Source organism: Peromyscus maniculatus, chromosome 8 (genome assembly GCF_049852395.1).
Source record: "Peromyscus maniculatus bairdii isolate BWxNUB_F1_BW_parent chromosome 8, HU_Pman_BW_mat_3.1, whole genome shotgun sequence".
Taxonomy (NCBI): Eukaryota; Metazoa; Chordata; class Mammalia; order Rodentia; family Cricetidae; genus Peromyscus; species Peromyscus maniculatus.
In genome coordinates, this window is record NC_134859.1 from 75,792,712 (window position 1) to 75,808,441 (window position 15,730).

The window sequence follows — 15,730 nt, forward strand, 5'->3', positions numbered from 1 at the left end:
TCAAGACAGCGTTTCTCTGTGTAGTTTTTGGTGCCTGTCCTGGAACTCACTCTGTAGACCAGGCTGGCCTCGAACTCACAGAGATCCACATGGCCCTGCCTCCCAAGTGCTGGGATTAAAGGCGTGCGCCACCACCGCTGGCTTTCAAAGTCCCAGAATTTCTGGTTCTGTGGGCCTGCGCCAGGACCCGGCCTCTTGCAAGCATTAAGTTTGAAGCAAATGGCCTGAGCCTCTAACGTGAGCCACTGACTAAAAAGGGCTGTGACCTCCTGTCATGATTGTCCCCAACCTAGCACCACCCAACAGAAACGTATGTGCAACATGGGCTGCAATGTGACCATGCATGTCCAATTAGCCACCGTTTAAACATCAAAGGGGTGGGGGCGGGGCTGGAGAGAGGATACGGTTGTTAAAAGCACCGGCTGTTCCTCCAAGGGATCTAGGTTTGAGTTCTCAGCACCTACACGGCAGCTCACAACCATCTGTCACTCCAGTTCCAAGGGACCTGACACCCTCTTCTGACTTCTTTAGGCACCAGGCAGGCCAGCATGTGATACACAGACATACTTGCAGGTAAAATACCCAGACACATAAAATCATTTTTTCTTTTTAAGTCAAAGAAGGAACTGGGCACGTGGCTTCATTGGTAGAGTGCCTGCCTACCATGCATAAAGTCCTAAATTTGATCCCTGGCACCGCAGGGTGAGGCATGGTGGTGCATACCTGTGTTCTCAGCGCTTCCCAATGTGTACATGGTGTGAAGGAAAATGGCCCCCAAAGGGAGGGGCACTATCGGGAGCTGTGGCCTTGCTGGAGGAAGTGCGTCACTGTGGGGGCGGGCTTTGAGGTCTTCTGCTCAAGTTTCCCTCAGTGTGACAGTCAGTCGACTTCCTGTTGCCTGCAAGATGTAGCACTCTCAACTCTAGCATCACGTCTGCCTGCACGCCGCCATGTTCCCCATCATGATGATAATAATGGACCAAACCTCTGAAACTGTACACAAGCTGCCCCAATTAAATGTTTCCTTTATAAGAATTGCTGAAGCCATGGTGTCTCTTCACAGCAATGAAAATCCTAACTAGCACAATGTGGAAAGATCAGAAGTTCAAGATCATCCTTGGCTAACAGGGGATTCAAGGCCAGCTTAGGCTACATGAGATCTTCTATTGAAAACCAAATAAATAAATAAAGCATGTCTATTTTACCCACGATGTCCAAGATACTATTTTGCAATCATGCTTTTTCTGACACAATCTACTTTGCATTTGTCACACTGCCAACAGCTACCACATTCACTAAGAGCACTAAGCATCATGGTAGCTTTTGTACACGATGGCCTAAAAGCCAGCTTGAATGAACATGAGCCGAAGGGAGGGTCAATGAACCACAGCATGTTCCAAGTGAGATATATACTTGCACCAACTCACACTGTTGTGTGGATACAAACCAAAAGGAACTAAATGGGATTGATTGGACAGGGCACAAAGGATCTCCGGGACCCTAGAAACACCTTGTCCTCACCTTCTGGAGGTCATTGGGATATGTGCATAAATGAGGGAGGCACTCTACACTCCAGACTTGCATGCGTTTGTTATATTCCAAAGGTAATAATGGGGAGGGCGGGAGCAGGCTTGCATGTGAGTGCAGTGCCCTCAGAGGCCAGAGACATCAGAGACCCCGGAGCTGGAGTTACATGTGGTTATGAGCCTGATGTGGGCACCAGGAACTGAACCCAGGACCTCTACAAGTACAGTACATGATCTTAACCACTGAGCCATCTCTTTAAGTCCTGCCCTGGCTTTTTTATGTGGACTGAGGATTGGATCCTCAGGCATGCTCAAGCATTTTACTAAGCCATCTACCTGCCCTCCAAATAATCTTTTAAAATGTGTCATTTTATTGTGTGTGTCTGTATGTGTATGTGCATGTGTGTGTGAGTACCCACAGAGGCCACTAGAGGGCATCAGACCTCCTGTGGTTGGGGTTACCCTGTGTAGCTGCTAGGAACCTGACTCTAGAACCTCTGGAAGAGCAGCAAGCATTCTTCACTGCTGAACAGTCTCTCTGGCCCCCAAAACGTAATGATGTTAAATTATCTCTCAGTGTGTTGCTTCATCTCAGACTAGTTCAATCTGCATATCTGAGAGTGGGCTGCAAGCATTTGGTAGATTTCATAATAAGTCAAATCTGTAGCCAGCATGGGCCACCACAGCTCTGGGGGAGTACTCAAACTTTGATGATGAGCAAAGGAACAGACTCTGAATCATTAACATGAAGATAAAGAACCAGGTACAGTGGCCTGTGCTCATGTAGGCCCAGTTACTTGGGAATTTTGGTACCCAAGCACCCATAGAGAGCAGAGCTTGGATCCCAGAAGACACAGGTTCAAGGTTCAAGGTTCTGAGCCTAGTCCCTACCTCATCGGAGGTTACCAGGATCCCACTCGGAAGTGAAGAAAGGCGCCCGGTTAGACTAGCACCATCTGTTAGAATCACAGGCCCACTTCCTCAGAGATGCTTCCTGAAGGCTCTGGGTTTGTCTCAGCTTTGCAGCCCCCAGCAGGCATGGCATACATACACGGGCACTTGGTGGAGAAACCCACAGGCGCAGTCAGATGCCTTTCCTGTCATCCTGCCAGGGAGACCAGAGAAGACAAGAACTCCATCCCAAGCTCAGGTAGGAAATACCCACCTTCCTTGCCCAGGGCACCAGGGCTCCTCCAATGCCGTCTGCCTCCACCAGATGTCAGCTGGGCCTACTCTATCAAGAAACAGCCAAGGTCTCGCTTAGAGCACTCTCTTTGTAATGATACATTAAGAGGAATCTTCAGTTGGCCCTTGTCTGTGGAACAGACTAGCCCCAAATCAAACCTGGCAAGTTCATCAACAGTCACCTTCATTTAAAATATATAGGTAAAAGCTGGGCGGCGGTGGCACACACCTTTAATCCCAGCACTTGAGGAGTAGAGGCAGGTGGATCTCTGTGAGTTCAAGGACAGAGCACCAGAACTGGTCTACAAAACAGCCCGAGTTGTTAAACAGAGAAACCCTGTCTCAAAAAAACATTGTGTGTGTGTGTGTGTGTGTGTGTGTGTGTGTGTGTGTGTGTGTGTGTGTGTGTGGCTATTGTATGGTGTGTGCGTCCAGGAGTGCACTAATGTCACAGCACACGTATGGAGGTCAGAGGACAAGTGCTGGACCCCGAGACAGGTAGGTTTGCACATTGCTACACCAGGCTAGCTGCCCCAAGAGCCTCTGGGGATTGTGGTCTCCTCCTCCCATCATGGGCACACTAGGATTACAGATGCACACTACGGCATCCAGCTCTATGTGGGGTCTGGGATCCAAACTTGGGTCTTCCCATTTGCCCTTGCACTGAACCATCTGCCCAGCCCATGAGAATTATGGGAACAGAGAGAGCAGGGAACTTGCCCAAGTCAAGCAGAATATGGTGCAGACGGCCCTGTGGCCAGAGTTCTGTCTTCAGGGAAGAGGTTGGGGGCTGTGGTGGTTTGAATAGGAATGGCCGCAGAGGCTAATAGATTTGAATGATTGGTCCCTAGGAAGTGGAGCTACTTGACAGGGATCAGGAGGTGTGGCCTTGTTGGAGTCACTGGGAGTGGGTTTGGAGGTTTCAAATGCCCAAGCTAATCCCAGTGGTTTACTGTCTCTTCCTGATGCCTGCCCATCTGGATAAAGAACTCTCAGCTACCTCTCCAATACCATGTCAGCCTGAGTGGTGCCATGCTTCCCACCATGACAATAATGGACAAACCTGTGAAACTGTAAGCCAGTCCCAATTAAATGCTTTCCTTTGTATGAGTTGCTGTGGTCATGGTGTCTCTTCACAGCCATAGAGCACTGACTAAGACAGGTGCCTGACCACCACCGCCCAGCAGGCTGAGCTAGAGCAGATCACACGACACACAAACCCCATCTTGGTGGCTCATGACAGTTCTGTTTCTCACCCCTACCTCCACCAAGGGTTAGCTAAGTGTGGCTGACACTGATCAGGAGGAAAGCCTGAACTGCTCTTGTAACTATGGTCCCTGTGACACATGCCACCTCTACCTCCATCGGCCAGAAGGGGACTAAGTCCAAAAAGGGCTGAAGGGCACATTTTTGTTGTGGAGCGGACAGAATTCTTGGCAAGGGACACCCAGCTAACCAGAGATGTCCAGGCAAACAACGCTGCCTGGCAGGTCAAGAAGACACACACATTCTCACACTGAAGGCTCTTCTGTCCTGACAACAACAAAAAAATTCAGTCTAAAGGTGACTCAGATGAAAACTCAGGAGCAGATGTGTCAGACACAGGTGTGCAGTGAAGATCACAGCTGGATCAAAATACATTTTATGTTGACTTTATTATTAAAGGCATGTGGTGGTGGCACACACCTTTAGTCCCAGCATTTGAGAGGCAGATGGATCAGAGTTCAAGGCCAGCATGGTCTACAGCATGAGTTCCAGAGCAGCCAAGACTACAGAGAAACCCTGTCTTGAAAAACCAAAAAGAAAAAAAAAATCTTTTCTTTTTTTTGGGGGGGTGGCTCTTGGAAAAGCACTCACCCTTTGGCTCACTGTGGGAAGTTCTCTAGAAGTTCTCTATACCCATTGTGCCTAATCTTGTTTACCTTAAGCCTGTGATGGCTACAGGTGACTTAAGATCTCAGGAGCTGGATGCTGATCCTGGGTAACCAAAGCTGTACTCGCTACAGCAATAACCCCAGAATCCAGGCTCTGCCGTAACCAGCCGTACCGCCTGTCTCTTTGGGTTCAGTTAGGGGACACTAACCCCTGCGTGGAACTGGAAGGAACTGGAGCCTCGCAGCCCAGCCCTTCCATCCCCAGCAGTCAAGATCTCTTCTCCCATAAGCTTCTGGTTCATGCGAAGATGTTCCTTGATGTAATCCCACTAGTAAGTCACAGTAGTCTCAGATGAGCTTGTCTGGAAAACTCCAGAAACCTGATCCTTTGCAGAGTGACTGTTTGAAGAGCACATGCCCTTCATGATTGGCCCTCCAACCTGCTTTCCCTCCCCAATTACCAACCATGTCCTATGGAACCATCCTCCAATGATGAGACCTTAAGATCTGAGAGCCCAAGAGTCTACTCCCCCCAGACCCTGCGGCTTTGGCCCAAGGAGCCTGTCCACACTTTGTCCATCCCAAGGGAAGCACTCTGATTCAGTCACAAGGACTGTGGAGCCCTGTGCCTCTCCACCCCCACCTTCTGTATCCTCCCCCTACACCAGACCCTGTACTCTCTGAATGCAGAAGCCAGAGGAAGCTTGGCCACCACCCAGTGGGGTAGGATGAAGGGGAAGAGCTGGCCAAAATGCCTTCCAAGATCATGGGGTCTTCTTTTATCAGGGCCTTCGGAGAGCCACAGCTGGACCCTCTACAGACCACACCACTCACAACCACCCTCCTCAGTCCCTACCCCCAAATCTTTGCCACAACGAAGAAAAATGGACTCAAAGATATAGTTTATACAATTCAAGATTTATGTAAGTCCAAGATACTTAAGTTATTCTTAAATTGCACAATGCTAAAGACAGTCTATAAAAGAGTCAAACACACCATTGCAAGATAATTCAACAAGTTTTTTTTTTTTTTAAATAAATGTGTACAGAAAAAAAAAATCCCCAAATGGCAATCTCCTCATACAGCTTCCTGTCTGTGCACAGGAAGCCGCAGGAGCCCCTGGCCGGAGCAGCGGGGCAGCAGCCCCACTCTGTGGGATGGATTTTCTATTGCCGGGTGAAGAATGTGGAAGAGTTCTGAGTTCCCTTTGTTCTCCAGTGTGTCTTGTACAAAATATTACATTTTAAACATATATTTACAGAGTTTGCACAGGTAGAAAATGATTACAAATGACAACCAGGCTTGGCAAGATACTAGCGCCCCCTCCCCACTCATAGAGGTCAGGTGTGATGACCGCTCCATATTTACATCTATGTTTAAAAAGTCTGAGCTCCTAGACCCCTGGAGGAAGCTTATAAAAACCGGCTACACACCAACAATTCATCCATATGGGATCTACGGGGATCGATAGCAGTCAGTCCACGCCTCACTCCCTGAGGAAAGACGGAATAGACCCTCTCAGCCAGCCCCACGCCCGCCTTGGCTGCCTGCTGCAGCGTCTGGGGTTTGGGTGGAATGGGAACAGGACGACCTGGTGAAGAGACCTTCCTTCCAACAGCCTCCAGCTGGGCTAAGGCTTTGAAAAGAACCCACGGCTCCTCGGGGAGGAAGCGTCTTTTCCGCAGGACTACAGAACGGGGGAAAGAAGACTCGAGAACAACGTTTGTTACTCTGATGTTAAATCTCTGTCCTGAGTGCCAAGCCCAATCTAATACAGTGCAAAAAAGCCTGGTGTAGCCCAGGGAGCCGAGGTCAGAGGTTGGCATAGTAGCTGTCCACCCACTGTGCAAGGCCTCGTTCCACCAGCGACCGGTTTATCAGCACCACCTGGAAACAGAGTGTTCGTGAGAGTTCCGCATGGCTGCTCGGGGCAAGGTCTAAGCCAGCGTGGGTTCTCCTACCCAGGCCTCCAGTCGTCAGCCAGGGGGCGGTGCAGACGGGGCACAACTACAACAGGGCTCTTCCTTACACGCTGTTGCCACTTTGGCAAAGGCTTCTAACGGCTTGAAGAGAGCTGACCTTGTCATAAGGACAGGGGCAATGGACAAAGATCCTGGAAGGTCTAGAGCAGGGTCTCCCCAGCTTGGCACCAAGGGTACTAAGTGTGGGAAGAGGCTGTCCCCAAAGCTCCACGTCAACAGCACATCCAGCTTCTACCCACTCCACGCCACTACTCCCACCCGTGGAGCCCAGTGTCCCCTGGTGGCACTGGTCCACGATGCCAGGACAAGTTCCCAGTTAGCACACTGCTGCTGACAGCAGCCCGGTGGCAAGGGGCAGACTCACTTCATCTCCAACCACACTCCACAGCTGAATCAGAGGAAGGCCGTTCGTACTGTAGCTTGTCACCTGGAGGGGCACGGGCAGAGAAAACATCTTAGGCTACACTGTGCATGACAAGTTCTATGGAGTGCCGGGGTTACAGGACTGTGCCGGGCCTGGCTTCTGAATTTCTTCAAGCTAGCCAGTCACTCCAGGCTCATGAGCACAGGACAGGAGTTTATTTGCTTTTTTTGTTTTGGTTTGGTTTTTTGAGACGGGGTTTCTCTGTGTAGTTTTGCGCCTTTCCTGGAACTTACTTTGTAGACCAGGTTGGCCTCGAACTCAGAGATCCGCCTGCCTCTGCCTCCCGAGTGCTGGGATTAAAGGTGTGCACCACCACCACCCAGCCAGAAGGAGTTTAAAAGTGAGATCCCCAGAAGCCCGGACACTTGGTTGCACTAGGTAGGAGCCTCTACTGCTGGCCCCTGGCTGGTCTGGCAGCCTCCCGCCCGGCACGTACCTGGGCCAGCAATGCTGTGTTGCCTGTCATCTCGCTCATGGCTGCGTCTGCCTCGGCTGAAAAGTGCTCGTCATCTTGAAGAGGAGAAAAAGGGAAAGAGTGTTCAGATACCCGCTGGGGCCAGTCTTGTCACCTGCAGGCTGCTCCAGATGCTGCAGACTTCAGGACTGGTCGAGGAGAGCCACCTTGCCAGCAGAGCCTATGCCTCTGTGTGAACAGAGAAGCCCGGCCACACGCATACCCCAAGGTACAGGGCAGACAGGAAAGCTGCCTTCGATACACGCGGGCCTCACTCCCACTTATCTGGGGGCCAGCTATGCTGAACAAGGGTGTGCACCTCCACCAAACCAGCGATGCCCCAGAAGACAGGAGAGTGTGTCCACTTTACAGGCAAAGGCTGACCCCCAAAGGCCAACTGGCTCCCACCATGGCATAGGCAGCATTCCAAGCCAAACGGCTGGTCGGGTATAGGCAGCCGCCCTCTAACAGGCAGGACGCTGAGGTGCCGCCTTCCACTGGGCTGGCTTACGAAAGTGATGTACAAGAACACGGTCAAGGCAGGAGGTGGCAGGGTGGGAGGCAGGAGCCGGCCAGGTGTGGTGGAAGAATCTTGTGATAAAGGAGGGCCTATCGGTGGGTCTGGCCAGATTGCTTAGATGGACAGAATGGAGAAAGGCTGGCAAAAAAGGAGAGAAAGAAACAGAGAGCCTGCTAGTCTCCTGACAGGACGCTGGCTAGACTGGGATGTTTCTGTTTTACTTTTTTTATAAGAGAGAGTCTTGTTGTCTACGTAGCTCAGGCTGGCCTCAAACTTACGGCAATCCCCCTGCTTTGGCCTGAGTACTAGGATTACAAGGGTGGAGCAGCATGGCTGTCTACACTGCCGTGTGTCTACACTGTCCTGTGTCCACACTGTCCTGTGTCTACACTGCGTGTGTCCACACTGCCGTGTGTCTACACTGTCGTGTGTCTACACTGCGTGTGTCTACACAGCACAGGATCTGAAGGGGCTGCATGGGAGAGAGGGTGATGATTAAACAGCCTTTTACTGACGGCCAGAGCAGCTGTGAGCTGACCCCTTCCTACATCAGCACACATGTGACTCACAGCTACCTGGAAGACAAGCGCCACCCACCCCCTCATGCCAGAGGACAGGCAGGCCCAGGAACGCCAGCACTCTTCCTCCAGCAATGCTTCCGGGCTCAGAAACACAGGTCAGCACAGCCCCCAGCACGCTCTAAGGAGGGTGGCTGTACTGAGCAGCGTGCTGACCTCCGGCCTGGCTCTCTGGACCACATGCTGAAGTACCTCTCTGGAGCCTCTCAAGGTGGCAGCTGGTAAGGTGCAAATCAGCAGATCCCAGATAAGGGGCCACAGCAGTATTGGCATCGCCTGGGGACTTGCTAGAAAGCCAAGATCCTGGGCCTCAGTCTAGACCTGCTCCATCAGAGGCTAACGGGGGTGCCAACCATGCCGCCGCAGGCTCCAGATGAGAAAGAGGAGGGCTTCAAGAAAGCCCGGTGCCCAAGTGCCCCACCCACAGTTAGAGGCCCTGCCTGGTACCTGACAGTGGGACCACACTGTCCAAAAGGACTTCTGCTCCTTGGAATGGCAGGGTCACAAAGTCAGACCTAGAAAGGCAAGAAAGGGGTGAGTTCAACAGAGCCCACCAGTATCTGAACTGACCTTCTACTCAGCACAGCCACCTACAAAGCAGGATGACGTGCACACCTAACGCAGGGCACCAGCTCCAGGCCCGACTCACAGGGACCTCCTTCACCAAAATCACCACTGATGCCTGACACTTGGGCCTTCCAGTGCTGTGTAGCTGAGGCAGGCCATCGCGTTTCTTTACACCTGACTCTGTTAACACAAAGCTGGCAGCGGGGGGAAATCCCGGCCCCACCTGAAGCTGGGTGGAACTGAGCCATGCACCCCATGTCATGCAGGGGTGACTTGTGACTGGCCAAGAAATCCCACTCACCTAATTTGCCGGAGCACGTCGACTTTCACCCTCTTATATCCACCATAGTCCACGTAGCGGATCTCCACCTCATTGGTCTCCTCATAGGAGGCCACTACTTGGGCTCGCCACCAGGCCCCGTCCGCACCAGGGGCAGCGCAGATAACCGTTACTGCAGGGCGGGAGGACAAGTGTGTGGAACACGGCTGGCCTGGGGCAGGGCTGCGAGGGTGACCCTGCTCACTGCTCCCACCTTCCCACACGGTCAGAGGCATGCATTTCCATGGGCAGCGGACAGGGACAACAGGAATCCTCCACAAAACCTCTCCCAGAGCTCAAGACGAACAAAGGAAAACCCAGAACACGGGAATCCAGCTTAACGTATTCCCAAAGCTGCCCAACCCAGAAGGGCCTTCGGTTTAGAGCCGTGACTCTGAAATCTGCTGCAGCCTGAAAGTAGCACATGGACCAAAAGAAGCCACGTAAAACACGGAACTCAGCAAACAGGGTGAGGGCCTGCTTTCTGTGTGTCCGTGCACGTGTCTGGAAGGCCAGGGTGACCCTAGCCCTCATCCCTCAGACACTGTGCCTTTTTGTTTATTGTTGTTTTTGAAATGATGGCTGGCCAGTGAACCCTGGGATTCTGCCTATCTCTGCCTCCCTAGTACTGGGATCACACGCATACACACATATGCACGCACACATGGATATATCTTTTTAATAGGGGAAATCAAACTCATCCTGTGGAAAGCATTTCACTGAGTCCTCCCCAGCCCCGGTGCCTAAGGAAAAGTCCCCAAGGAATCACGAACTGCCAAGCACAGCAGAGCTCAGTGGGCCAGTACCTGGAGTCTGGTCTACTCCAGTCCAGTGGGCCAGTACCTGGAGTCTGGTCTACTCCAGTCCACAACAACTCTGATGGAAAGCCTGACCAGAAGAACATCCTAGGTGTGTAGCTCACACCACCTAGCCTCTGCCTCAGGATGTAGAGTCCCCAGGCAGCCATCAAGCTGGGCAGCCACGGGAGAAAGGTCACAACAGCACCCTAGCACCTCCAGCAGCCGATCACACTGGTCCTGCTCCAGACAGTGACCCTGGTGCAGCCACCCCTGGGCAATGAAGAATCTGATGAAAATTAAACCTTATTCTTCCAAAAGGGGGGCAAACAAAACTGCTACAGAGAACGTCAAAATTTTCTTCATGCCTCAAAGCCTGTGAGGAGATTGGGAAGAATGTTCTGACATTTAGTCCTGTCCCCCAACCGAGAAAAGCAACAAAGGTAACGACGGTTTATCCAGTGTTGTCTGCTCAAGTCCCTCCGTTCCAGAGACGTTCCCTCACCTGTCATGTGGCGACATCAACCACCGCACAGATGACAAGTGCATACCCGAAGTGCACTACGTGAGACTGCTTATCACTCTACCACCTGGTGGGTGAGCCTGGGTAGCACTGGGTATCATGCCACTTACAAGACACAAAGCCCAGGCTGGAGAGATGGCTCAGTGGTTAGGAGCACTGGCTGTTCTTGCAGAGGACCTGGGTTTGATTCCTAGCACCCACACGGCAGCTCACAACCATCCATAACTACAGTTCCAGGGGATCTGAAGCCCTCTTCTGATCTCCATGGGCACCATGCACACATGTGGGACACATACATACATGCAGGCAAAATACTTACATATAAAACGAATAAATGTAATTTTAAAAACTTAAAAAGACAACAAAGTGTCAGGGCTACGTCTGAGTCCCCCAGAAAAATGCCACTCCAGTTCTACGGCTTTGGTCAGTCGGTGGAAAGACTAGCTAGCCAGAAAGCTCAAGCAGCACGATTCTATGACAATGTAAGAGCTCAGGGATGCTGTCATTCGAGGGGGTCCCAAACAGTCTTCTGGTGCAGACTGAGTGCGGCCTACATGTCTTGGCCTGACTGGAACCCGGACGCTCCTTGATTCTCTCTCTAGGCAGCACTTACTTTCCACCGGGGTGGGCAGGGTGGGGATTCCAGGCTGAGAGTAACAGAGATACATCTGCTGGTCCAGGCTGCGCAGCGCGTGGAAGGTGGGGTGTGTGTGCTGCTGTACAAACAGGTGCCCCGCATTGACCTGGTTGACCACAATGACTTCCACAGTGATACCATCGGGCAGCATGAGCTAGAGGAGGAAGAGGCAGCCAGCACTGTATCAGTTCTTCTCAGGTTTGGGATTTGCCCAGGGCCCCAGGGCAAGTCTATGGACGGACACAGCCATCAGTAACAATATGGCACCCAGATAGCAACGTCCTGGAGACTGTTGGTTGTAATGCCGAGACCTGCCATTAGGGGCAGCCTCACCTCAGGATCGGATAGGGAGACCCCCTAGTCCAAACTAGGCAGCTAGCAGCCAACTGTATATGTAGTGCTGGATCTGAAGATCCAGGGGTCCACAGCTGGGCAAGGGTCCACCCCCTGGAGCATGTCTGCCTTCCCTCCCTCCCACTTCTTCTGATGAGTCTGTAAGACTTAAGGAAGGCAAATATTGGAGTGTGCAGCTTGCTCAGGACATGCCTGAGAACACTGGGTGGGCAGCCTCAGACGCCTTTGGAGCTTACTGCCTGAAAGCACGTCTCTGCCTCTGAAGAGCAAGCGGCAGCCTCAGTACAGGTCTGCTAAGGTCTGCAGAGCTGACGTCCCATTTACTCTGTATCTTCTACTGGACCCTAGATCATACTCCCTCCACCCTCACAGATGTCCCCTCATCTCTTGGCTTTGGGTGGGGGGCCTGTATGTGTGCTCAGCCGCTAAGGCCTCAGGTGAAAGGTCCTAGCAGGGGTCACGGGGCTCTCTAAAAGGCTTGTGCTCCAGCACCATTTTCCCCAATGCTAAGTTATAGGTAGCAAAGCAGGGTTCTGCACCCTGGAGGATCTGGATTTCACCTTCAAGACTGGTGGCCCCGAGAACTTCCTTTGACTTCTATGGGTCCCCAGCCCTGCTGACTTCAAAGCACCTCGAGTCTCAATGAGCAAGCAGAACACAAGGGAAGGCAACCACCTACATGAGCTACTCCATTGCTGAAGAAGAGGGGCTACCACAAGGCCCCTGGGAAAACCGCTAATGCAGGCATAAAGCATGGAGTGGGGGCCCAGCACACTCCCACAGTGAAAGAGGCCCACAGTGAAAGAAAGGAACACCCCCACCCCCACTACCGCACAAGGATCTCTGGTGGGGACCACAGCTGAAACACCTACTGTCCTAAGCAAACCCCAAAGAGGCAATGTCCCTGAAGCAGCTTGTCAGCCCAGCTGTGGAATGCAGTGAGTAGTCTGTGGCAACAGAACTCTGTGCGTCTACTCCCGAGGACAGCAGGCCCAACTGAGGGTCCAAGGCATGCCTGCTCATTGCTCTGGAGACATGAGCTTCTCTTCTGCTAACTTCTAGGGCTTCCAGCCTGGGGACTCTGCATTTACCAACCACACTCCAGGCAGTTCTTGGGGAGATGGAAGAGGAGGGAACCCTTCACCAGGGCCACTCTTCAGCTCAGCTGACTAGAAAGAATGTTAACGACCCATCTAAGTCTCACCAAAATCTTTCTCAGCAGATCCTACCCAAGGCCTCTGGTGCTGGGCAGTGACTCTAGGTACAGCCCCAGCTTTTTAGGAGCCCACACCCAGTCTCCTGGCTCAGTTCTCTTTAGGCAAATGCCTAGAAAAAAGAAAGCATGACCAAGTGGCAGGAATATAGAGTTCTCCCAGCGTGGGGTCAAGAGGCCCTGGCCCCTTGCTGGTGTCCATCCTGTCTTGAGAGAACATGCCGGCCCACCGGCCAGCCACAGAGCCGAGCATGCACACACCAAGGCCCGTTGGCCCACACACTAACAGTCTCTCTACTGGGATAAGTTTAGGGGAGGGGACAAGAAGTAGGATCCTGGCAAGCATGCTCACCCAAGACGTCATCGGCAGGGACGGCAGCGCCAGCGAGGGCAGTGGTGGGGCATAGATATTGGTGAGGTTCAGTTCCTTAAACTTCTTCCCAATCAAGTTCAGAGCTTTGTCTACATGATGCTGAGAGCCTAAGGGCAAGGGACAGGACACACGGGCACGGTAAGAGAAAAGGAACAGCAAACACAGATCCACCCACATGCCACTTCACAGGACTCCCACGGGCCAAACACTTGGCTTTGCTTTAGGAATCAATTTTAAACCCACCCCCTTTGCCGACCTGACCCATGCTTTGAACACAAAGCCAGATGGGAAAGGTACCTGTGCTGTGAGGAAAACGTGGGTGACAGACACTGTGCCCCAGTACCCTGGCTCTGTCTATTGAGCACCCATCCTTATCCCGGCCAGACAGAGGGGGTGCAGAGGGACAGGGTCCTGCAAGCAAGCCCCTGAGCTGGAGGAGCCTGAAGGGAAGACACCCAGTGTGCCCCCTACCTAGAAGCCTACAGGGTCTGTTCAGAGGCGACCATTCCAAATGGACAACTGCAACCTGATGCTACTGCCTTACACTTCAGGTAAGCGCTAAGCACAGGGCGCACACCACTGACCTTCTATGTGGCAGATCTGGATGTTCTGGGTGTAAGGCAGGGTGGAGATGTAGATCTTGGCACCAGATGTCTGCTTCAGAAAACTCACGTACCGACCCTGCTTGCCAATCAGTCGACCCACTAAGTGCTTCCAGGGAGAGAGAGAGACGAGGGAAACGTGAAGCCAGCTCCTTGTTCACTGCCCAAAGACCTAGGTTTGTTTTGTGTAAAGTCAAGCTCACACTGTTGGTGGCAGCATTTAATTTTCAGGACTGTTCTAAGCACTTAGGTTCAGTCACAGAATCTACGGAATAGACAACTTGATCATTTTACACATGAAGAGAAATAAGCCGGGACATGCTCTGGGGCCCACCCAGACCACACAGCTGCTAAGCAGCTGAAGGGGCAGTCTGGCCCGGGGCTCAGCGTCTCATCCCAACCATGTGGGCGAGACCCAGAACATTAAAGCAGTATCCCTCCTGCTCGCGCTCGCGCTCTCTCTCTCTCTCTCTCTCTCTCTCTCTCTCTCTCTCTCTCTCTCTCTCTCTCTCTCTCTCTCTCTCTCTCTAAGTTTCACTGCTAGAAAGGTCAACTCCAGTTTCTCATGTCCCTGTCCCTTGAGTCCACTAATAACCACAGACAAAGAAATGGCTTGGACAATGAAAGCCTGAGGACGCTCGGGCTCCCACTCCACCGCCAAGCGACGGCATGTACAAGGGCCTAGTGCACCAGAGTTCAAGGCAAACAGAAGACGCCAGACTTAAGCATGATGTAAGACAAGCTCCGCAACAATTCTAAACGACCCCAGCCCTGGAGGGTGGCAAGGGACCCGGTCCCTACTCATCCAGAGCCTGACTCACCATGCCCTCTGTGACCACTGAGGGCAGAATTGCTAACAAGGTCACTGGGGAAGATAACTACTCCGGGAGCCAGCAGCCTGGGGTCAGCATAGGAGTCTTGACCCAAAGTTCAGACTGAGCCAGGTCTCCAGCTCAAGCATGGAGCCAAGTGCCCTGGGAGTAAGCAGCCTGCCAATTACTACTGAGCCCCAGTGATAAACACTAATAAGTTAGGTTCAAAGAGCAGGGGGCTAGAAACCACTCGGGCACTGGGGACCAGGGAAGCAGCAGACATTCAATGAATAATGCAGTTAAAACTGTAAAGACTGGCACGGGAAAATGAAATTGTTAAACATTTAGAAGTATTAATTAAACCACCACAACCTTGGCTTTAACAACCACGGAGTGTGAGGTGAGAGGGATGAGCATGCTCCCAGCTGCTCCAGGCGGAGCTGGAGCTGCCTGCCTTCGCTTCTCTGTTTCTAGGCGCTCCGTTGTCCACAGCAGCTTAAGCTCTCCACAGCCGTCTAGGACACCTTACAGTGCAGAGCTGGGATGGGGTCTGATGCCCAGTCCTCAGGCTGACGTTTGCTAGCATTTCTAAGAAGATCTGGGCTGCAGCCCACACAGAGGAGCCTGGGGGACTAGGCAGGCATGTGGGTGAGGGAAGAATGAAGTCGGGTGGCCTGCCCGCAGCTCCCCAGCCTGGCCCATCTAGCTCATGGCCTTCTTTAAACCTGGCATAAGGGAACTTTGACTTCCCACAGAATCCAGCCTAAAGGAACGCCACCACCTTACCTTTGGCACCTCAATCTCCCAGATGATGAGGTCAACCTTCTTAGGGTTGGAGCTTGCCTGGACATTCTCGAGGCTGTCAGGCTTTGTAAGCCCACAGCAGCTATCCACTGAATCCATGCTGTTTCCGTCAGAACCTGCAGGGGAGGAAGCGGTGTATACACACACACACACAGACTCCAGCTCAGCCCTGACTATCACAGCTTC

At 52.3% G+C, this 15,730-nt stretch overlaps 1 protein-coding gene across 8 annotated transcripts in view; it reads right to left on the reverse strand.

Annotated features, from left to right (window-relative positions):
• Positions 1-6,307: 6,307 nt before the first annotated feature.
• The window catches only part of Akap1 (A-kinase anchoring protein 1), a 31,775-nt gene continuing 22,352 nt past the window's right edge, over positions 6,308-15,730 (reverse strand). For 6 of the 8 annotated variants that reach the window (XM_006972025.4, XM_076543115.1, XM_016008698.3 and 3 more), the window contains 9 exons: positions 15,527-15,660; positions 13,911-14,037; positions 13,306-13,433; positions 11,363-11,540; positions 9,412-9,562; positions 8,991-9,058; positions 7,428-7,501; positions 6,932-6,994; positions 6,308-6,472 (listed from right to left, as the gene is read on the reverse strand). In XM_006972025.4, coding sequence (XP_006972087.1) covers positions 6,398-6,472; positions 6,932-6,994; positions 7,428-7,501; positions 8,991-9,058; positions 9,412-9,562; positions 11,363-11,540; positions 13,306-13,433; positions 13,911-14,037; positions 15,527-15,660 — 998 coding nt within the window. In that variant the 3' untranslated portion in view covers positions 6,308-6,397. The remainder of the gene's footprint in view (positions 6,473-6,931; positions 6,995-7,427; positions 7,502-8,990; positions 9,059-9,411; positions 9,563-11,362; positions 11,541-13,305; positions 13,434-13,910; positions 14,038-15,526; positions 15,661-15,730) is intronic. The other 2 variants (XR_013041843.1, XR_013041844.1) reach the window with 1 other exon arrangement.